This window comes from Rutidosis leptorrhynchoides, chromosome 8 (assembly GCF_046630445.1).
Source record: "Rutidosis leptorrhynchoides isolate AG116_Rl617_1_P2 chromosome 8, CSIRO_AGI_Rlap_v1, whole genome shotgun sequence".
In the NCBI taxonomy this organism is placed as follows: Eukaryota; Viridiplantae; Streptophyta; class Magnoliopsida; order Asterales; family Asteraceae; genus Rutidosis; species Rutidosis leptorrhynchoides.
In genome coordinates this window covers 95,623,151-95,646,250 of record NC_092340.1, presented here as the reverse complement: position 1 = coordinate 95,646,250, position 23,100 = coordinate 95,623,151, and the positions used below count along the sequence as shown (strand labels likewise).

The 23,100-nt window shown below is 34.2% G+C and overlaps 3 protein-coding genes and 1 non-coding gene across 4 annotated transcripts; 2 read left to right on the top strand and 2 right to left on the bottom strand.

Annotated features, from left to right (window-relative positions):
* Nucleotides 1-7,666: 7,666 nt before the first annotated feature.
* Nucleotides 7,667-8,637, bottom strand: LOC139863641 (uncharacterized). Its single transcript, XM_071852253.1, has 3 exons — nt 8,496-8,637; nt 8,204-8,404; nt 7,667-8,028 (listed from the first exon to the last, which is right to left on the bottom strand). Exons 1-3 carry the CDS (start codon nt 8,635-8,637, stop codon nt 7,667-7,669), a joined length of 705 nt encoding a protein of 234 aa, XP_071708354.1.
* Nucleotides 8,638-9,343: 706 nt separating this feature from the next.
* Nucleotides 9,344-9,415, bottom strand: TRNAQ-UUG (transfer RNA glutamine (anticodon UUG)). The gene has a single exon. It is a non-coding gene; the product is annotated as a tRNA-Gln (tRNA).
* Nucleotides 9,416-9,458: 43 nt separating this feature from the next.
* Nucleotides 9,459-11,830, top strand: LOC139861102 (probable mitochondrial saccharopine dehydrogenase-like oxidoreductase At5g39410). The gene is made up of 2 exons (XM_071849404.1): nt 9,459-10,100; nt 11,141-11,830. The coding sequence occupies exons 1-2, from the start codon at nt 9,459-9,461 to the stop codon at nt 11,828-11,830; spliced, it is 1,332 nt and encodes a 443-aa protein (XP_071705505.1).
* Nucleotides 11,831-11,889: 59 nt separating this feature from the next.
* Nucleotides 11,890-14,056, top strand: LOC139863640 (uncharacterized). The gene is made up of 3 exons (XM_071852252.1): nt 11,890-11,901; nt 12,576-12,605; nt 13,709-14,056. The coding sequence occupies exons 1-3, from the start codon at nt 11,890-11,892 to the stop codon at nt 14,054-14,056; spliced, it is 390 nt and encodes a 129-aa protein (XP_071708353.1).
* Nucleotides 14,057-23,100: the final 9,044 nt, after the last annotated feature.

The following is a 23,100-nucleotide window of genomic DNA, read 5'->3' as shown; positions in this document are numbered from 1 at the left end:
GGGTGCTATTTCAAGACACAGAGGTAGATGATAAGAAAGGTAATGGTAAGGTATGCATCCTCACCACTAATATGGATCTCATTCATGAAAAAACTCTTGTTACTGTGATGAAGAAAGAATACTCGGTTCTAGTAAAGGAAGTGTCCGATTGGTGTCCTGTAATCCTTAAGGTTTTGACCGTGCCTACAGAGAACATGTCGGATGATGAAAAGTCTCTTCCCGGAAAGGATTCTGAATACTCAAGCAACGACGAACTTGAAGAAGGCGAATATGTTCAAGACTCGTATTTTAACCCTCACATTCCCAACATGGACCAGGATCCACCCATTATTACTGAAGAAGGCGAGAACAAAGAGAATCATAAGTACGTTGAATCTCCTACAAATAATGGTTCTGAAGAATCTCCTCGTGATGATTCACCTGTCACAAACTTTAAAGTTGATACTGTCGAAGAAGCGGAAAATAATGATGTTGCTCATGATAAAGATAACATTCAGGTAGAAAATGAATGTAGCACAAAAACTGTAAGCACTAAACCTTTTCATCAACAGTCATACGATGGCAACCGATCTGAGTCCTTTTCCAAGCCTCCTGGTTTCATTGACCTTCGCCACTTCTCTCCAAAGTTTTCGGCAGGTAAGCCTGCTACTTCTGAAGAATCGATTGGATGTGCTAATACACCGGTCAAGGTTCATAACAATGACTCTTTTCTTGAGCAACTTGACAAGTATATTGTAGTTGGTAACTCCCTTGGTTATGACATGCTTGGATGTCAAGAAGACTTGAAGAAAATTATTTCTAGTATGGGTGCATTTAACACTCATAAATGAATTGTCTATCTATAAACATTGCAGGAGGGGCGAATATGGAAACAAAACAAAACTGGATAAAGAATCTTTGTGTAGAGTATAGTATTATTGTTTTGGGCATTCAAGAAACCAAGCTTTCTCATCTTGATCTTTTTGTTGTTAAATCCTTCTGGGGAAATTCTTCTTTTGATGTAGCATGTGCTAATGCCAGAGGTTGTTCAGGCGGTCTTCTGACTATTTGGGACCCATCTTCCTTTTGTAAAAAACGCACTCTTGCCTCTGATAACTTATTAATTGTTGAAGGCATTCGTAAAGGATCTAACACGCCTTGTTATCTTATCAACGTTTATGCTCCTCAATCGAGGCAAAACAAACGTCGGATATGGTCTTATTTGTCTGTTTTCTTGAATAATAACTCGGGTGACTTTATTATTTTCGGTGATTTTAATGCGGTTAGATCTTCTTCAGAAAGGCAAGGTTCTGCCTTTTGCCCTTATTCTACTGCTGATTTCAATGAATTTATTGCTTCTTCTAATCTAGTGGACATTCCGCTTGGGGGTAGAGCCTTTACCAGGATCAGTAAGTCGTGTGATAGCAAAGCAAAGCTTGATAGGTTTTTGGTTTCTCCTGGGATACTTGATGCCGTACCCGATTTAAGTGGTCAAGTTCTTTCTAATCTGTGGTCTGACCATTGTCCTATCATTCTTCTCAATAAGGTTGTCGACTATGGTCCCGTTCCCTTCAAGCTTTTTTCTTCCTGGTTCCTTGCGGAGGGGTTTGAAGATGTTGTGAAAGAGGCGTGGCTTGACCCCAATATTACATCCCTCTCAATTGGGAAAAATCCGTTTGTTATTTTTAAAGACAAGCTCAAATTTACTAAACTTAAGTTAAAGGAATGGTCGAAAAATCTTAATCGTTCATACAGAGATGATCGGGCTAAACTCCTTAAAGAGATTGGAACGATTGATGATGAGCTTGATAATGGTAGATGCAATATAACTCTTTCAACGAGGCGTTTAGAAGCAGTTAAGCAACTTGCTAATTTAGACAAAATTGAATACATGAATATTGCTCAAAAGAATCGAAAGATGTGGTCCCTCTTTGGTGATGAGAATTCAAAATTTTTTCACTCTTCATTGAAACGCAAACGGAAGAAGCTTGCTGTCTCAGGTATTAACCATAATGGCATTTGGGTCACAGAACCCAAGTTGGTTAAAAAAGCTTTTCTTGAGTCTTTTGAAGAAAAATTTCAGAGGCGTAATACTATTAAGATTGCAAGGCCTAGTCGCTATCTTTGTAAGCTTTCTCCGGATCAGTGTGCTTCCCTTGATCATATTTTTTCTACAGCTGAAATTAAATGTGCCATTTGGGCATGTGGGGATGATAAATCCCCGGGCCCAGATGGTTTCTCATTTCGATTTGTGAAACATTTCTGGGACCTGATCCACCCGGATATTTTGGCTTTTGTCCATAACTTCCACGCTTCGGGTTACATTCCTAGAGGATGTAATTCCTCGTTCTTCTCTTTGGTACCGAAAAAAGACAGCCCTATTTTAGTTTCGGACTTCAGGCCCATTAGCTTGTTAGGGATCCAATATAAGATTCTTGCAAAAATTTTAGCTTCCAGGCTGGCTCCTGTTATTGACTCTATTATCAGCCCGGATCAGTCTGCTTATATTAAAGGGCGTCAGATTCTTGATGGTCCCTTAATTATTAATGAGGTCATTGATTGGTGCAAACGTAAAAATAAAAAAGCCATGCTTTTAAAGGTTGATTTTGAGAAAGCCTTCGACTCGATCAGTTGGGACTATATTTTCTCTATGCTCTCTTTCCTTGGCTTCGGCCATAGGTGGATTCTTTGGATCAAAGGCTGCCTGACCTCCTCTTTTGCATCAATTCTTGTCAACGGGAGTCCCTCGGTCGAATTTAAAATTGGGCGGGGTCTTAGACAAGGAGACCCTTTGTCCCCGTTTCTTTTCATTATTGGTATGGAAGGTTTACATGCGGCTATTCAGGATGCAGTGGAGTCCAGTTTATATGTGGGTCTCAAAGTGGGCCCGATTAATAGAAGCTTCTCTTTTTCCCACTCTTTCTTTGCCGACGATGCTCTCTTTGTGGGTGAATGGAGCGATTCTAATGTTAATAACCTTATTATTTTACTTGGTTGTTTCTATGCTGTTTCAGGTCTTCGAATCAATCTTCAAAAATCGAATCTCATAGGAATCGGAATCCCTAATGATGAAGTCAGCCGTCTCTCTTCCTCTTTTGGATGTAATCAGGCGTTTCTTCCCTTCTCTTACTTAGGGATAACTGTAGGTGCGAATATGCATCGTTTTAGTAGCTGGAATCCTATTATCAATAAAGTGGAGAAAAGACTTGCTTCTTGGAAAGTTAAATTGTTGTCTTTCGGTGGCCGTCTCACCTTGATCAAATCTGTGTTGGGTTCTCTTGGAACATACTTTTTCTCGATTTTCAAAGCGCCAAAAAAGGTTATTAACCACCTTGAATCGATCCGGAAGAATTTCTTTTGGGGTGGCTCGCAAAATGATAAGAAGATTCATTGGATTAAATGGGTGGACATCCTTAAACCTAAAGAGAATGGAGGTCTCGGGGTTATTAGCCTTGATTCTCTTAATAAAGCCTTGTTATACAAATGGAGGTGGAGGTATTTAACAAATAAAAATTGTTCTTGGGTCAAAGTCGTTCGGGCTATTCATGGACTTCAATCTGATGGTTTACATCCTATCATTAAGCACTCTTCTAGTAGTTGGGCCAATATCAACAAATGCCATATTTCTTTACACGACAATCATCGCTCTCTCGACTCCGTTTTTACTATTAATATTGGAAATGGGATGTCTACTCGGTTCTGGCATGACAGGTGGTTAAATGGTTCAATTCTTCGTGAAAAATTCCCGAGACTTTATGCTTTAGAAACTGAAAAAAGTTGTGTGGTTGCGGATCGTCGTTTCGATATTTCTTGGAATTGGAAGTGGCGTAGAACGCCGAGAGGAGGGGCTGAAGAAGAACAACTCACCCTTATGCTTGCTTCACTCACGCAGGTAGCTTTAACCGATAGTCAAGATCATTGGATTTGCCCAGGTTCCCCGCTTTCTACTTACTCTGTCAAATTTGTTCGTAATATCTTTGCTTTGAATTCAAATGGGTTGAGAAAAACTTATTGGAGCAAGGTTATTCCTCCTAAAGTTAACATCTTGTGTTGGCGGCTTTCGCTAAATCGTCTCCCGGATAAGCTTAATATGTTTGTGCGTGGAGTTGATATCGGGGATCTTCAATGCCCATCTTGTAACGCTGCTGTGGAGGATTCGAACCATATATTCTTTTGTTGTGATATTGCATCTCAAGTTTGGTCGTATGTGGCGAATTGGGTAGATAGTCCGTTTCCTAAATGGAAGGATTACCAAGAGTTTTGGAATTGGTTAGATAATTCCTTTCCCAACAAAGGAAATCGACTTGTTATAGAGGCTATATGTTTTACGGTGTTTTGGACGTTATGGCGATATCGGAACGGAGTCGTCTTCAATGACATGAAACTCAAGAGATGCAGCATCTTGGACACCATCGTGTTTTTCTCTTTTGATTGGTTATCTTGTAGAATTAAAAATTGTAGAGTTAATTGGAATGTTTGGCTCCAAAACCCTATGAACTCATTGTAACCTTTTTCTAGCTCCTTGCTAGTTTTATTTATTTATTTTGCCGTTCTAAAAAAAAAATGTTGTTGATCTTGAACGGTTGAGATATTTCAACCGTGCATGATGAAGAAAAGTATCATTTTTAATTCTATTTGTAATATTTCATTAACTGATTTAATAAGTAGAAGTCCTTGTAATGTTTTTTGAAGCGATTGGATGATACATTCGTTGTAAGTTGGTGGTTTGTTGCTCCTTGGCTAGTTGCTAAGCAGTTTGAGTAACAAAATTTTAACGTTAAAAAAGAAAAAAGAAAATTGGATGACCAATTATATCTCCTGTTCCTTTCTTGATTCCATCCCATAACCATCCAACTCCAAATTAGGAAACTTTACCAATTAATCACCGGTTACTTCAAGATATAGTCAACTTTGGAGTACATACTTGAATGATTAATGAATATTAGATGTACTGTAGAAGGACAATAATCAAAAAGTAGGTTAGAAGTCCTAAAATTCTGCACCCTCAGTCCCAATTGACCCAAATAACTGTCTATTCAATCATTTTTGTTTGTCTTAAAAATATCGTCTTTTATTTTAAACTAGTAAAACGGGCTCGCGCGATGCCGCGGGTCCTTTGGGTTGCGTATTCATAGTTAACGGAGCGATATGTATTTACAGAAGTAAAAACGTTTTGCTACGAGTGTTTTTAGATACTTGTAGTTAGTACCTAGTATACATAATGGCCTATGCGTTTTTAACGGAAGGAAGATTGCGTAAAAAAAGGGAAACAGAATTATCGATATGATGTAGTTACTTTTGGTAGTTTATTATAGGTGTGTATATGTATTAAATATAGTCCTAGGTATTTAGCGTTTTCTTTAGAAGTATCCGTTTTGCCTATAGTTAGTCCCGTTGTGTTCGTTAGATTTTTTTGAGTTGAACGGTGGGTTCGAAAAAATTTAACGCTAGGCGAGCGGAAATATATGTCCCGTTGAAAATATGGGTGAAGTTTGGTTAAGATTTTTAATTAAAATAATAAATTTACATTTTGAATCCCTGATTTACTGACTGAACTTGACAGTTGGCTAAAGTTTAGGGTGTTGTTTGGTTTTTTTTTTTTTGATTGTCGTTTGACAACCCATGGAGGGTCAAAACGACCAAAATCTCCATGGGCATTAGTATATATGGGCATTAGTATATATATGGTTAATAACAATAAAAAAAACTATTAAAATGAAAACAATTTTTCAATATAGCAGTTAATTTATTAATTACTCTTTATAACAACTTTTTTTTAATTAAAAAGCTCTTTGATCGAAGAGTATAATGAACAATTCACAAATACATCTTATTTACAACAGAAAGTCAATCAGACAATTATTAGAGAGTACTAGTAAGATCTTAGTTTCGAGGTTGACGGGCCTTTCAGTTTTTAGTCTTTCGCAAACAATAAATTTTTTAAGGGACGGTAACTCGAGTTTGTATAAAAATGCAACCATTAGGGTGTCGTTAAGCTGCTTAAAAAACTTGTAAAATTCAATAATCGCCACTTTATAGTCAAAGATAATCGCTACAAGTTTTTATACACCTTAACAACAGTCCAAAAGTTATCATTAAAAAATCGTACTCGTATATAATATAAATATAAACTATAAGTACACCCGAATTTTGATGACTAGGTGTACAACTCCTAGATTAGATTATTCTTATCAAGACACATGCAATATAGTACTTGTGGGCATAGTCCAACGGTTTCCTTCATGTTCTTTGAGTCATGAATAAAGGAGAGGTAATGAGTTCGTTTTTTAGGAATAACATTATTTTCTTTAAAATAACTGAATACCAATAATGGTGGTATATATTATGAACTGGTGCAAAAAAAAATCATTGTTAAAAAAAAAAAGACACATTGAATGTATAAAGACACATCGAATGTAATGTAGATATTTAAAATCCATGATTAACCGGATTTTATGGTTGCAAAATTCTCTATCGAGTTTGTAATTCTTTTCTAGTTTTCTACTAGTTTTTTCTAATAAATTCTTCATTTAAAAAGTAAAATAAATACCGGAAAAGATTAGATGTTACTTGTTAGATATTCTTATAGTTCGAAATATATCGAGTTTTACCTCAAACTAAATTATTAATTATCCATATTATCAAGTTTTCGAATAAATTCTGCAGTTAAAAAGTAAAACAAATAATGTAAAAGATTAGATGTCACTTGTTAGATATTCTTATAGTTAAGTGTTCGAAATATATCGAGTTATACCTCAAACTAAATTATCAATTATCCATATTATCCGTCCATATTCAACATTAGAAGATCGTAATTATGTTTAGAATTTCGATTATTGCTATGTATAAATCCGATCTTTGTAAACGGTAAGTTGATATTGACCTTGTTGACGTGGTAGATGGCATTATATAGCTTATATGGAAGTCACATCTGCCAAAATTGTATGGTTGCTATACATGATTGAAAATATAATTTTTTTTGAATAGCCAGTACGGGATCACTAGGAGAACTTAACCACCCACGCGTTCATCTACCGTAGTTGCATAACTCGCCCCATGAGAAAACCCGGCCCAATCCCAGAGCATGAGCGGTAAAAACTCCCTTTCCCCACTACCCCGCAACGCGATGTGCAAAAGACATCTTTGGGTGGAACATAATGGTAAAAGAGAAACTTTGTGTGCAATGATGCACACCACGAGAGTCGAACTCTTGACCTCTCGCTAAGAGAGGCATGCCACTACCACTTGAGCTACAACACAATGTTTGATTGAAAATATTATGATGTTAATCAAAAGTCTTTTTTAAATTCAAATATATATATATATATATATATATATATATATATATATATATATATATATATATATATATATTAAAAAATAACAAAAGTACAGATGGTGAGGCCTGCATACAATGGACTGCCACACCCCAATGATCACGTACAATCTAGCAAAAATACTAACTCGAAAAGTCTAAGCAAATTAGGATGTCAAGATACTAACCTAACAAGCCTAACCATGACTAAGCATTTACAAAAATTTGAGGGTTATGTAATTAATTATATCAATCGATACTCTTTGATTTGCACCTCTTCGCGATCCAATCATAACTCGTAACTTAAATTTTACTTAAGGCAGAAGGCACATTCCAACACGTGTTTTTAAAAATCTTTTGGTTACGGTTTTTTCAAATAAGATAAGCACACGTCCAATTAATCGCTTGCCAAATCTTTGCACCTAGATCCGTCATTGGACACGTCGAGCTCCCATCGAAGATCTCACCAATGCTTAAGCTAACCGAACCTCCAAATCCCCACCACTCGGACACTTTAGACCAAATATCAAACGCTAGTTTACAAAAGAGAAGAGAATGCTCTACCGATTCAATATCTTCTTCACAAATAGGACACCTCACGGAGTTAAGATCAATGCCATGTTTATCAAGTTCCGTTAGGACGGGTAGTCTTTTTTTTTTCCTCCCTCCACACACGAACGCCTCCACCTTTTTTGGGATCAAGTTATTCCTCGATGTTTCAACCCAATTTATACCTGCTATAAATAATTTCGAATTCAAAATATCAAACAAAATTTTTGTTTCAAAATACCCTTTACTGCTCAAAGACCACCGCCATGAATCACTCTTTTTCAGAATCAATTACTATGCTTAATTCGTCCAGTTCACCAAGTACTCTGCCTGTCGGATTTCTTAACCATTGCCACGAACCTTCATAGCACTGCTCGTTCCATCCAACTCGATCACCCACCTTAACCTCCTGATCTGTTTCTAACCTGTACAATCGACTGAACTTGACTTTGAGCGGCTCATCCGAGAGCCAATTATCGTTCCAGAAATTTGTATCGACTTCGTTCCAATCGACCTGTACAAACTGCTCTAGAAGTTCACACCGAATATTCAGTGATGTTCCTTGTTTTAAGGATGTTTAACCAGCGTGTATTATAAGTAGATGAAATTATTTAACCCCCCGAATCAATCCCACCCGAGACCCCGTAAATACTTTGAATAACTCTAACCCACAAGGAAGCGGATTCGGTTCTAAACCTCGACCACCACTTGCCGATTAGAGCCAAAATTTTACATTTAATTGCATCGAGATTTAGTCCACCCTCCTCGAAAGGAAGAAGGACTTCACATCCCATTTGACCCACGAAATTTTTAAATCGTATCCCGACCCGCCCAAAAAAACGAGCGCCTCACATTTATAAATGTGTTATAACAATTCACTCGCAAATCAAAGAGTATCGAGTGACTAGCTGATAACTTGAATTGTTTTGTGATAAAATAAATGTTTTTTGGACATTTTATTTATATGGTCGAAACGTTATCCGATATGGAAGTCTTATTCGAAAACTTTATCAGGATAATTATATGGTCGCTATTCACAAATTTGGAGAGCCTGCTTGCGACTTGAATCCAATTTTAAATGCTCTTGTCGAACAAATTTGAAACTTTTCGTCAAATTTTTGTGTAATGAAATCTTACTTTGATATTTTAGTTAATGTAATATTATTATTTATAAAAGTTAACTTATTTAATGTTTATTAAATTAATGAACGTTGTTTTATGTCTATATAAAATAAGTTTTGTGTCTTATTTTTTCAGTTGAAAAAGAAAAACTTAATAAAATATGAGTTCCTCTAAAATTTAATCCCACAATTTTCTTTAAATAGACTTCGATCTTTAATTCTCTATTAAGTTACGAAGTATTATTTCGTTCTTCCAGTAGGCGGTGCAAAGGACGGCATATTGAAGTGGTTTCACATGAGCTACGGAGTATATTAAAAGTGTCAATAAAAATGGCGACATTTAAAGTGGGTTCGCTTTGACTAAAAATTCTATATAAAAAGGTCCTACCGGGAGTCGAACCCAGGTCGCTGGATTCAAAGTCCAGAGTGCTAACCACTACACCATAGAACCATTTACATTGCGTTTTCAAAAAAACACTATTAATATTCAAACCATGGCAGAAGTTTATGATGTCGTCATTTTTGGTGCATCTGGTTTCACCGGCAAACATGTTGTGAAAGAAGCACTCAAATTTGTGTCACCAGATTCACCTATAAAATCAATAGCTTTAGCCGGTCGTAACTCAATCAAATTATACCAAACACTAAAATGGGCCGCACCAACTCACCCAACCGTCCCCATTCTCGTAGCCGATACTTCGGACCCATCGTCTCTCAAGCGAATGGCAGCTCAAGCTAAGCTCGTACTCAACTGCGTCGGCCCGTATCGTCTTCACGGTGACTCGGTTGTCGAAGCGTGTGTTGAAGCGGGTTGTGATTACTTGGATGTTTGTGGTGAACCGGAGTTTATGGAGAGAATGGAATCGGTTTATCATGACCGGGCGGTTGAAAATGGTAGTTTGGTGGTTTCGGCTTGTGGGTTTGATTCTGTTCCTGCTGAATTCGGGTTGATGTTTAACACAATGCAGTGGGTATGGCCTGCTGTGCCTAACCGGGTTGAAGCGTATGTGAGTCTTGAGTCGGATAAAAAGATTGTAGGAAATTATGCCACGTATGAATCTGCGGTTTTAGGGGTGGCTAATTCTGATGGTTTGATGAAGTTTCGAAAGTCTATACGTAGACGAGCTCGACCTTCGGTAAAATCGGTTTTCAGGCTTGTTTCTATATGCTTGGTTATTTATTTCTACTTTTTGTTTATAATTTGACCATAGAAAATTAACACAAATCATAATTATGAAAACCATATAAGCTAGTTTACGTTAAAGTTGCAATGAAGTATAAAAGGTGTCTAAGTGCATAGTTAACCTTTATATAGTATTTGTCTCGACAACAATTGTCGTTTGAATACAGCAGACGACATTTCACATGTATAAGAGATAAAGTACCTAAATTAATTATCAGTTTAATATATATAAATATAAATATCATTATTACACTATATATTTTATTTACCTTTTAATACTTACCTTCATATATATATTTTTCTGTTTTATATGTATACATTAAACATATTAAAGGTATAAAGTAACTTTACTTCATTAATCTTATTCTTATTAGCAATTAATTTGAAACAAGTTAATAATGAATATTTAAACAATTAATTTGGAATTGTCCAACTAAACAATTAATTTGAATAGTATAAAAAGGAATAACCAACGAAGCATTGCATGGTATCTAATACCTTAGTAGGGATGACCCGCGATTAGTTGCAAGCAACCCGGGTTCAATTCCGAGGAGGGTAGGTTTTCTCCAGAATTTACTGCGATTAGTTGCCAAGCAACCTAGTTCCCGCGATTAGTTGCTGAGCAACCCGAGATGATCCTTGGAGTTTCCTACCTAGCGTGTGTGGGTCACAAATGAGAGTATTTGATACGAAAATTGTCGGTCAAATAAAAAAAGTATAAAAGGAATATTGTACAATTTAATTTAAATTGTGAAATTAAATTGAGTCGTATTAGCATTAACTACAGTAATAAACAAATTGAAACAGATGTTGCAAGATGCTATAAAGCATATCAGTAAGCGATTGAGGGACGGCAATTGCCTACACTAGTATACCTTCTAGTGATCCGACATGATACATACTTATCTATAGATTAGTATTATAACAATATTCTTTGGTACAATCTTTACTTTTAAACACAGTTAAAATCAAAATTTGACATAATTTTTTCAGATTCCTGGATATGCTCCTCCTTCAACAGGATTCGACATTGAACACCAAAAGAAGATCGGACTTTGGGCCGTGAAACTCCCATCTGCCGATCCCTCAATCATCCGAAGAACACTTTCAATCCTCACCGAGAATCCAAGTGGTCTTCAAGGTGTCAATGAAGACTCAAACCAAGCCAAAAAACGAGTATCATTTTGGTCCAAAATAAAACCCGCCCATTTCGGAATCAAGATCGCTTCCAAGACTCATATAGGTGTTCGTATATACATCTTAGTTGGCAGTATATTCGGGAAACTGAGTCAATCACCTTTCGGTAGGTGGCTTTTGATTGAATTCCCATTCATATTCAGTCTTGGATTTTTTAGAAAAACTGGTCCCACTGATGATGAAGTAGCGAGTGCGAGTTTTAAAATGTGGTTCGTGGGACATGGGTTTAGTGATGCGAGTAAAGTAACGGAAGAGCCTGATAAAGAAATCATTACGAGAGTAACGGGCCCGGAGATTGGGTATATAACAACACCTATCATTTTGGTTCAATGTGCGCTTACGGTTTTGAAGCAACGGGGAGATTTACCGAAAGGCGGAGTGTATACTCCAGGTATCGTGTTTGGTCCGACCGATCTCTATGATCGTTTGCAGAAGAATGGGATTTCGTTTGATGTGGTTTCAAAGGGTGACATGATCTCTACATAATATGTTTATAGATTGTGTTGGTTATCTAACTTAAATGTACGTTCCAATAATTATATGTAATGTTTTTGAAGGTATACGAAGTTGTAGACTTCATAAAAATGATAATTCATTTATCAGATCCAAAAGTCTTATGAAATTTAAATTTTAAAATCGAATATAAACTGTCTTAAACTCCATTGATTGTTAGAAAAGCAGATACAGAGAATTCATACTGATTGTTTACCAAGATAGCACTTGTTTATTTTCGTAACAATATAACATTACAATGATTGTATCATAATATACAAAAAAGAGTAATGTTTATTGTGATTATTCACCCCGGAAAGTATACATATATCAGTAGCGAATCTAGGATCAAAACTTAAAGAGGTCTCGATTTTTTTTTTACAAAGTATCTTTCATATTTATTTATTGGTTGTTTACCTCCAAAAAACCATAAATGTTGATTATAGTGGTGTCTTGTACAATTTAAAAAGTACTTTATAAAAAAGGATTCTAAACTAGTGGTGTCACGGGCCCCACAGCTCATTACCTAGATGCGCCCCTGACCTACATCTGCAGTTATTTCTTATATTCGAGGTGGTCATGTGGCCTAAACGACATGAACATGGCAGCATAATGTTGAAGTCGGCCACCCGGTGATCCAGTGAAGCCCCCCTCATCCTCAAAATGTGTTAAAATTATGATCGCAATCTCATTTTTGGGTTTGTCATTTCTCATTTGTGGTTTTCTGTTCTTTGTGTAGGAAGTTGACTTTTGGACCACTTGTGGCAAGGTTGGTGAACCTGTGCTGCTAAGATAATAAAGCTGGAGGGGCTAAAGTGTATCTTCTAGGACTGGCCATGAAGAAGCTAAAGGAGTGTGGCACATTCAGTCCTTATGTTCTTCTTCAAGGGTGCAAAGTGTAACTTGCTCTAGGGTTAGGATATATAAACCCTGTGAACTCAGTGTGTCTGTACACACTTTACCCGGTCACTTTTATCATCATCTTCTTATGTTCCTCTGGTTATGAACACCGTGTTTATGTTCTTGATTCATTGTAATTTTGGCACTTGTTAATCTTGGCACTTGTTAATCTTGGCTAGAGGTTGTATCCGGATTGTGGATAAACCTTGATTGTGGTTTCTGTTGTTGCTCGTATTGTTTCTCAATCTTGGTTTATATTGATTGCTTTGGTGATTGCTGTACCTTGTTGCTATAAATTTCACATGGTATCAAAGCGTTAGGCTATCGATCGATCTGTGTTTTTCAATTGAAGAAACCCTAATTTCAAAATTAGGGTTAGGGTTTGGTTCGATCTGTGTTCTGTGCAGTTGTAACCGGACACAGCTTTGTTAATCGTCTTCCACTGCATCTTGTTGCTGAGCTAGGGTTCTATACCCTATTAGGGGAGTTTCTCTCCTCTATCCTCTCTTTTTTCATTTGTTTCCCCTTTTAGACCGAATCCCAGTGCCCAACTCTTGATCTGAGTTCCTTGAAACTCATGAATACCTGATCAAGCACTTGGTTGATTCAAGACCAATTATATATATATATATATATATATATATATATATATATATATATATATATATATATATATATATATATATATATATATATATATTGTGCCTGGTTTCTTATTCCTTACAGGTTTTGCTTAGGCCTCTTTGGCCAATCTGTTCTTGTGTTTCTGTGTTTGTGTTGGTTTTTTTTTTCTTTCGTGTGTTTCTCTTGGCTATCCTGTTTGTGTTGGTGGAATGGGTGATGAAACTGCTTTAACCCTCATTAATAAACTTGACTTCGGTGACCTCTCTATCTGCACCCTAGTGACACCTCCAGTGCTTTTCTTGTTACTTTTAAGCTTAAAGGCACTGAAAATTATAAAATATGGAGTAGGTCTGTCTTGTTGCCCTTGGAACTAAAAATAAAGTTGGTTTTGTTGATGGCACATGTGTCAAAAATGTCACTGATGATGTTTTGTCTAAACAATGGGATAGGTGCAATTATGTGGTCTTGTCTTGGTTGCTTGGGTTCATATCTGATGAGTTATATGCTGGTTTGAATACTAGTACTGTTTGGTCTGAATTGAAAGAAACATATGATAAAATAGATGGCTCTATTATCTTTAATCTACACTTTAATATTAGTACTCTAAAACAAGGGAGTAGTTCTCTATCTGAATATTATCATAAGTTAAACTCTCTATGGAAACAATATGATGCCATGACCAATTTGAAAAATTGAACTTGTGAAGCTGCATACCAAACTGTCAAACGTAACAATATGCTTAAGCTAATGCAGTTCTTAATGGGCCTAAATGACTGCTATATAAATGTCAAAAGTAACTTGTTGCTTAGTGACCCTTTGCCTGATGTCAAAACTGCCTACTCTGTGTTGTCTAGGGAGGAATCTCATAGAGGGTTGACCAACTCTGAAAACAAACTTCAAACATCTGTTTTTCTTGCTCAAACCAATTCTCATATAACCTCTTCTAACAATGCTGTCTCTGACAGCAATGTTCAAAGAAAGGGAAATCAATCTAATTTTTCAAATGGAAACACCTCTTCTAATGGAAACAACTTAAATAATTTTTCTAATAACAATAGAGCTGCCCTCAATCCAAATTATAAATGCACCAAATGTCATAAAATTGGGCACACTGTTGACAGATGTTACAAAATTGTGGCATTTCCACCTGGATGGAAAGAAAAACCTTTTAACAAGTTTCATAAGAATTCTATTAATCATAGTTCCTTAAGTGAGGACACTCGGTCAGGGTCTGGAAACAACATAAACCTGACAAATGAACAAATGGTGAAGTTGTTGAGCCTAATAAATGAGAAGTCTGGTCCTGAGATTGCTTCTGGGAACATGGCAGGTACTGTGCTAAACAACAATAAAAAAATTAATGAAAATTTTCATAAGTTTTTTAAACCCAAAACTAATTTTACAAATAACAAATGCATGGGTTGGATAATTGACTCAGGGGCCACCCAACATATGACTGGGTCTGATGATAAACTTGAAAATATTATTGATGTCTCTCACCTAAATTTAACTGTTGGTCACCTAAATGGAACTAAAGCCTTTATTAAAAAAATTGGTGATCTAAAACTTAATGAGAAAATAACTCTTTTCAATGTCCTGGTCATCCCTGAATATTGTGTTAATCTCCTCTCTATTCACAAAGTGGCTAAAGATAGTAAATTGTTTGTTAGTTTTGATGATATTAAATGTTATATTCAGGACTTGAGGCTAGGGATAATTGTAGGGACTGGTGATGTTTATAATGGTCTCTATGTGTTTAATGTAAGTGACTCTGAAAATGTGAATGTGTGCCTTCCTGAAAGTAAATGCTACCTGTCCAAACATCTATGGCACAGCAGACTTGGTCACCCTTCTGATAATGTTTTGAAAAATCTCAAAGATAAGATTGATCTTTCATGTAAAGATAATGTTTTTGAACCATGTGACATATGTCACAAAGCTAAACAAACCAGAGAAACCTTTAATGATAGTGATCACAAGTCTGCTGTAGTTGGGGATCTTGTTTACATTGACCTTTGGGGTCCCTTAGGATCCAAAGTAGAGAAGGATTCAAATATTTTCTGACCATTGTTGATGATTACTCAAGGGTTGTATGGACATACTTAATTAAGTCAAAAGATGAAGTCTTTAATCAAATCAAAACTTTTATGTCATTCCTTGAAACTCAATTTGAGTCAAAAGTCAAGATCATAAGATCTGACAATGGTACTGAGTTTATAAACAATCAAATGGATGAGTTTGTCAAAAACAAAGGCATTTTACACCAAACCTCATGTGTTTACACCCCACAATAAAATGGGATTGTTGAGAGGAAACACAGACACCTTCTCAATGTGTCCAGGGCTCTCATGTTCCAGGATGGGCTACCTTTAAATATGTGGAGTGACTGTATTCTCACTGCTTGCTATTTGATAAACAGGACTCCATCTTCTGTGCTCTCTGGATCTTCTCCTTATGAACTTTTATTCGAAAAATCTTCTAACCTCTCTCATTTAAGATGTTTTGGTTGCCTATGCTATGCTACTGTTTTAAAACCTTTTGACAAGTTCAGTCACAGATATGAACAATGTGTTTTGATTGGATATTCAAACCAAAAGAAGGCTTATAAACTTTTTAATCTTGAAACCAAAACTACCATGTTTTCTAGAGATGTTAAGCTTTATTAAACTGTTTTTCCTTTCAAAATTAAAAAATTTGCTTCAAATAATCCTGAAAATGAAAATACTTTGAACCACAAAAATTTCTTTGATCAAATGTTTTTTGATGAACCAAACATCTCAAGTCCTAATGATGAGGAGAGAGGACACAATGATGGTGATGACTGTAGTGATTTTAGTCCTGCTACTAATATGCATCACACTGGTGACAATAGTGGGGATAATAGTGGCAGTGATGAAGGTCCTACAGAAACACCAGTGGATAATTCCACTTCTCATGAGGGCAATACTCAACCAATTCAAAATATAAGGAGATCAGCCAGAGAGACTAACCTTCCTAGAAAATATAATGACTTTATTGTAGAAGGGAAGGTGAAATATGGGCTTGAGAAATATGTGAACTATTCTTTCTTGAACAGTGAGAATTATGCTTTTGTGTGTAGCTTGAATAAGTCTGTTGAACCTAGTTGTTATAAACATGCCATTAATGACCCAAACTTGAGGGAAGCCATGAACCTTGAAATGGAAGCCCTAAACAGAAACAATACTTGGGTTATCACTGATTTACCTCATGATAGGGAACCCATAGGCAGCAAGTGGGTATATAAAATAAAGTACAAATCCAATGGTGAAATTGAAAGATATAAGGCTAGACTTGTTGCCAAGGGTTATAGTCAAAAGGAGGGAACTGACTATGATGAGACCTTCTCTCCTGTTGTCAAACATGTTACTATTAGATGTGTGATTACTCTTGATGTTCAAAATGATTGGTCCTTGTTTCAACTTGACATCAATAATGCCTTTCTATATGGTGACCTATGTGAAGATGTTTATATGACCCTGCCTGAAGGATACTTTGATACTAATAATACTAGGGTGTGCAAGTTAACCAAGGCTTTATATGGTCTAAAGAAAGCCCTTAGACAATGGTATTTTAAACTTAATGCTGCTCTCACTGAACATGGTTTTGTCCAGAGTGTCTGTGACAACTCCTTATATGTTAAAAATGATGGTGACACCTTTATTGCTTTACTTGTGTATGTGGATGATATTGTCATCACTGGAAACAATAATTCTGAAATTGAGAAGGTCAAACATTTTTTGAAAACAAAATTTCAGATTAAAGATCTGGGAAAACTTAAGTATTTTCTTGGAATAGAAGTATTGAAAAATGAAAAAGGCATTTTCATTTATCAAAGGAAATATTGTCTTAACCTTCTTGATGAATATGGTCTGTTGGGGTGCAAGCCTGCTAGCACTCCAATTGAACCAAACTTAAATGTCTTGTGTGAACCAAGTAAAAAAGACCCCTTATTGACAAATTTGACTGAGTACCAAAAATTAGTTAGAAAACTAATTTATTTGACACTTACCAGACCTGACATTTTCTTTTCTATGCAAGTCCTTAGTCAGTTTATGCATGCTCCTCTACAATCTCATTTTAACCTAGCCTTGAGAGTACTCAGGTACCTGAAAGGCTCTCCTGGTAAAGGTGTTCAATTTGTTAAGAGCAATACCTTAAATGCTTATTATGATGCTGACTATGGAAAATGTAAGATTGAAAGGGAATCTGTAACTGGGTACTTAGTCTACTTTTGTGGGTCTTTGATTTCTTGGAAAAGTAAAAAACAAGCTACCACTGCCAGGTCCTCAACTGAGGCTGAGTATAGGGCCATGGCAAGCACAGCTTGTGAAATTGTATGGGTCAAAAATCTCCTTCAAGAGCTTGGTGTAAATGTTGACTTGCCAATTGACCTTTTTTGTGATAATAATTCTGCTATTCAGTTAGCAGCTAATCCTGTGTTCCATGATAGAACCAAACATTTTGGAATTGATGTGCATTACATTAGACAAAAGGTTTTAAGTGGTCTTATTAAAACTGTGAAAGTGAAATCTGAAAGTCAACTGGCCGACATTTTAACCAAGGGTGTAAGTGTGACCCAACATGGTTTTTTAACCAGCAAACTTGGACTTTATGACTTATACCAAAAATGAGTTTGTGGGGGGATGTTAAAATTATGATCTCAATCTCATTTTTGGGTTTGTCATTTCTCATTTGTGGTTTTCTGTTATTTGTGTAGGAAGTTGACTTTTGGACCACTTGTGCAAAGGTTGGTGAACCTGTGCTGCTAAGATAATAAAGCTGGAGGGACTAAAGTGTATCTTCTAGGACTGGCCATGAAGAAGCTAAAGGAGCGTGGCACATTCAGTCCTTATATTCTTCTTCAAGGGTGCAAAGTGTAACCTGCTCTAGGGTTAGGGTATATAAACCCTGTGAACTCAGTGTGTCTGTACACACTTTACCCGATCACTTTTATCATCATCTTCTTATGTTCCTCTGGTTATGAACACCATGTTTATGTTCTTGATTCATTGTAATTTTGGCACTTGTTAATCTTGGCACTTGTTAATCTTGGCTAGAGGTTGTATCCGGATTGTGGATAAACCTTGATTGTGGTTTCTGCTGATGCTCGTATTGTTTCTCAATCTTGGTTTATATTGATTGCTCTGGTGATTGCTGTACCTTGTTGCTATAAATTTCACAAAATGTATCGCCGCCACGTAAGTTGTATATTAACAGCAGCCCATATTCTCCAATTCGACGAATAATACCTTGCCCTTCTCTTCATCTTTTCATTAACAAACATGTAACGAAAATGAGTTATGATGTACCTTAAATGCTTTGCATCTAGTGCAAATGCTTATGTTGGTTTGACACAAATGAATGTTGCGGTTGAAGCCAGATAACGGTCTATAAACGGAATCTTAAGGCACCACGAAAGAAGCTCGTCCCCGAAAAATCTCCCTGGTTCGAGTGTGCTCGTTCCAACCATCCCTCGACTTAGCTACTGGGTTCTCTTCACCTTTCCGTGAACCACGAACACCATTCTCTCTATTGGGTCCCCTTCTCTAATAATCTGTATATTTGTACATTTGTTACATTATTATCTAAAGTATATTGAACCTTGTGTAAAGACCTGTCCTAATCCATAAGAACGAATACAATAACATATGACTACATTGCGAGGTATTTGACCTCTATATGATACATTTTACAAACATTGCATTCGTTTTAAAAGACAAACTTTCATTACATCGAAAGTTGACAAGCATGTATACCATTTCCTAATATCCAACTATAAATGATCTAATCTGTCATTTACTTAATCATAATCTTTACTGAACTCAACGACTCGAATGCAACGTCTTTTGAAATATGCTATGAATGACTCCAAGTAATATCTTTAAATTGAACAAATGCACAGCGGAAGATTTCTTTCAATCCTGAGAATAAACATGCTTTAAAGTGTTAACCAAAAGGTTGGTGAGTTCATTAGTTTATCATAATCGATCATTTCCATAATTTTAATAGACCACAAGATTTTCATAATTATAAACAGAACCTCTCGTCTGCATAAAGATAAAATCATTCATATGAATTGAACTCCTGGTAACCGACATTAACTTTAATGCATAGAATATCCCCAAACAGAACCTCTCGTCTGTATAATATAAACCTCGAAGTACTAAAGCCATCCATAACCTGAATGGGGGTTGTTAGGCCCAATCGATCTATCTTTAAGATTCGTGTCAATTAGGAACAGAACCTCTCGTCTGCCTAATTCTTAGGTTACCAAGTTAAAAGGGGTGATATTCGGTTTAATAATCCAACCATAGAATGTAGTTTCGATTACTTGTGTCTATTTCGTAAAACATTTATAAAGCAGTGCATGTATTCTCAGTCCCAAAAATATATATTGCAAAAGCATTTAAAAACGGAGTAATGAAACTCACAATATTGTATTTCGTAGTAAATAAGCATATGATGGAATTGAACAAGTGCAAGGTTGGCCTCGGATTCACGAACCTATATTAATTATATATATTTATATGTTAGTCAATAACTATCTAACAATTTAGGTCAGGTCGTAGTGTATCACAATCCTAATGCTCGAGACTAATATGCAAAAGTCAAAAAAGTCATTTTGACTAAAATAATTTCTAAAATCTATACATGATTATTATATAATTTAATATAGTCTTTTTATATATTTAAATATTTTTAGTAGATTTTATTAGAGTAAATAATAAAAGTCATTTATTAATAAAAATTTATACTAAAATATATATGATAAAAAAATATACTTTTATATATCTTAAATAATAAAATTTATAAAGTTCAATTATTATCATAAAAATATAATGATAGGTATTATTAATGTAATTATATTACATGTAGTAAAATATCTTTGTATCACATATTTATAAAATAATATTGATAATAACAATAATAATTAAAAGTTGTATTATTTTACAATAATAATTATTATTATTCTACTAATAAAAATAACAATATTTATATTTACTAAAAATGATATTAATTATGATAAAATGATAATTTTTATTAATAATAATATTAAAAATGAGAATGATATTTTATAATAAAAATTATATAATAATTTTAGTAAAAATGATAGTTTTAATATTAATAATACTTTTCAATAATAATAATAGTGACAAAATAATGAAAATGGTATTTTTTTATTTAAATCGATAACTTACAATATTTTTATTTCATCATGATACTTATACTCATTATTTCCTAATCGATTTGTTTAATAGCTTTTAGTACTCTTTTATATCGCATTCATAATAATGATAATAATAACAATCATAATAATTAGATGATACTAATATTAGTTTTAATGATGATGATATTAATAAGTATTATAATAATATTAATGATTTATAAAAAAATATGATAATATTAATGTGACGACCCGGGAATTTCTGACCAAATTTGAACTTGATCTTTATATGATTTCGACACGATAAGCAAGGTCTGTAATGTTGAGTCTCAAAAATTTTGAACCATGTTCATGTATTCAATTACCTTCGACTAATTTCGACGATTCACGAACCATTAATTGTAAATAGATATGTGTATATATATATATATATATATATATATATATATATATATATATATATATATAAATGGTAATTGAAAATATAATTTGAAATATTATATGTTAGTGCTATTAAAATTTAATTCTGTAAAATAAAATAAAAATAGGATATTATAATAATTATTATTTAAAATATATATATATATATATATATATATATATATATATATATATATATATATATATATATATATATATATAATGTATATTAAAAATAAATATTAAATGATTGTAATACTCATTTGATGCCCCGATTGATATTAAGTAAGTAAATTCAAACTTATGTGATTCTAAAATAAACGGTGATCCAAAAATGAGTAATATAAATTTTAGGCTTCTTAAAAATGTATTTAGGAACTATTTGTTGAATTTTAAAACTTTTTATATTCTACTTGGGATTGGGAGTGAACAATTAATGTAATTTTTATTTAATAATTTATGATCGAATTTTATACCATAATGACCAAAATAAATAAATATAGTTAATTTAAAAATATGGGATTTTTCTGAACACTTTTATCCGCCACTGATTTCGCACGATACACAGTCCGTGAAAACTGTCGGTAACTAACAACCAAAACAACTGGTTGCTATACTGTAGTGACCCGTCCTAATCCATCTGGACGAATACATTACAATTGGTTACATCTCGAGGTACTCGACCTCTATATGATACATTTTACAAACATTGCATTCGTTTTTAAAGACAAACTTTCATTTCAGCGAAAGTTGACGGCATGCATACCATTTCATAATATATCCAACTATAATTGACTTAATAATAATCTTGATGAACTCAACGACTCGAATGCAACGTATTTTGAAATATGTCATGAATGACTCCAAGTAATATCTCTAAAATGAGCAAATGCACAGCGTAAGATTTCTTTCATACCTGAGAATAAACATGCTTTCAAGTGTCAACCAAAAGGTTGGTGAGTTCATTAGTTTATCATAATCAATCATTTCCATAATTTTAATAGACCACAAGATTTCCTTTATTCAATAATCATACACTCGCAAGTGTTTAAAAATCATTCATATGGATTGAACTCCTGGTAACCGACATTAACAAGATGCATATAGAATATCCCTATCATTCCGGGACACCCATCGGACATGATAATTTCGAAGTACTAAAGCATTCCAAATTCCAGAATGGGGCTTGTTGGGCCTGATAGATCTATCTTTAGGATTCGCGTCAATTTGGGGGGTCTGTTCCCAAATTCTTAGGCTACCAAGCTAAAAAGGGGCATATTCGGCTTCGATCATTCAACCATATAATGTAGTTTCGATTACTTGTGTCTATTTCATAAAACTGTTATAAAAGCAGCGCATGTATTCTCAGTCCCAAAAATATATATTGCAAAAGCATTTAAAAAGGGAGTAATGAAACTCACAATACTGTATTTTGTAGTAAAAATACATATGACGATATTGAACAATGCAGGATTGGCCTCGGATTCACGAACCTATATCATTTGTATATATATTAAAACCTATAGTCGTAATCGAACAATTATATATTTTTTATTAGTGATTTTTATATCAATATCTTATATATTTTATTATATATTCATTTTGTATATTAAATATAATCTGTGTTTGCAAATTAATAGTTATAATAATACTAGAATAAGTAATATAATAGTAATAATAATTTTAATACTAATAATAATAATAATAGCAATAATAATAGTTTTAATAAAAAATGGTAGAGTTAAGGTAATGATACTTTTAGTAATTATAGTAATTAATAATAATAATAATTAGATTCATTGTAAACTTCGTGTTAAATTTCTAGACTTATAACTGTTGTACCTATTTTGTTAATTCATAATCATACTCCTAATTTTACATACCTTCATATAATTATAAGTATTTTACATAATTTTATCATATTAACTTATTGTTAACTTCCAAATATCAACGTTATAAACATGTTCATATTTATAATAATAATAATAATAATAACAATAATACAATAATGATAATACTAATAAATATAATAATGTCAGTTATGGTAATACTAATAATTTTTAATGATAGTACTAGTGATAATAATACAAGTTTTTATAACAATAATAATAATTAGTATTAACAATAATAATAA

What these genes read in the sequence shown, in the direction of transcription:
- LOC139861102 (XM_071849404.1), top strand. Translation starts at nt 9,459, where the DNA reads ATGGCAGAAGTTTATGATGTCGTCATTTTTGGTGCATCTGGTTTCACC. An exon ending in GTAGACGAGCTCGACCTTCG is followed by an intron (nt 10,101 to 11,140) that starts GTAAAATCGGTT and finishes TAATTTTTTCAG; the next exon opens with ATTCCTGGATATGCTCCTCC.
- LOC139863641 (XM_071852253.1), bottom strand. Translation starts at nt 8,637, where the DNA reads ATGGGATGTGAAGTCCTTCTTCCTTTCGAGGAGGGTGGACTAAATCTC. An exon ending in GTGGGTTAGAGTTATTCAAA is followed by an intron (nt 8,405 to 8,495) that starts GTATTTACGGGG and finishes CCTTAAAACAAG; the next exon opens with GAACATCACTGAATATTCGG. An exon ending in GAACGAGCAGTGCTATGAAG is followed by an intron (nt 8,029 to 8,203) that starts GTTCGTGGCAAT and finishes TATTTATAGCAG; the next exon opens with GTATAAATTGGGTTGAAACA.
- LOC139863640 (XM_071852252.1), top strand. An exon ending in TTTGGACCACTTGTGGCAAG is followed by an intron (nt 12,606 to 13,708) that starts GTTGGTGAACCT and finishes AATATGGAGTAG; the next exon opens with GTCTGTCTTGTTGCCCTTGG.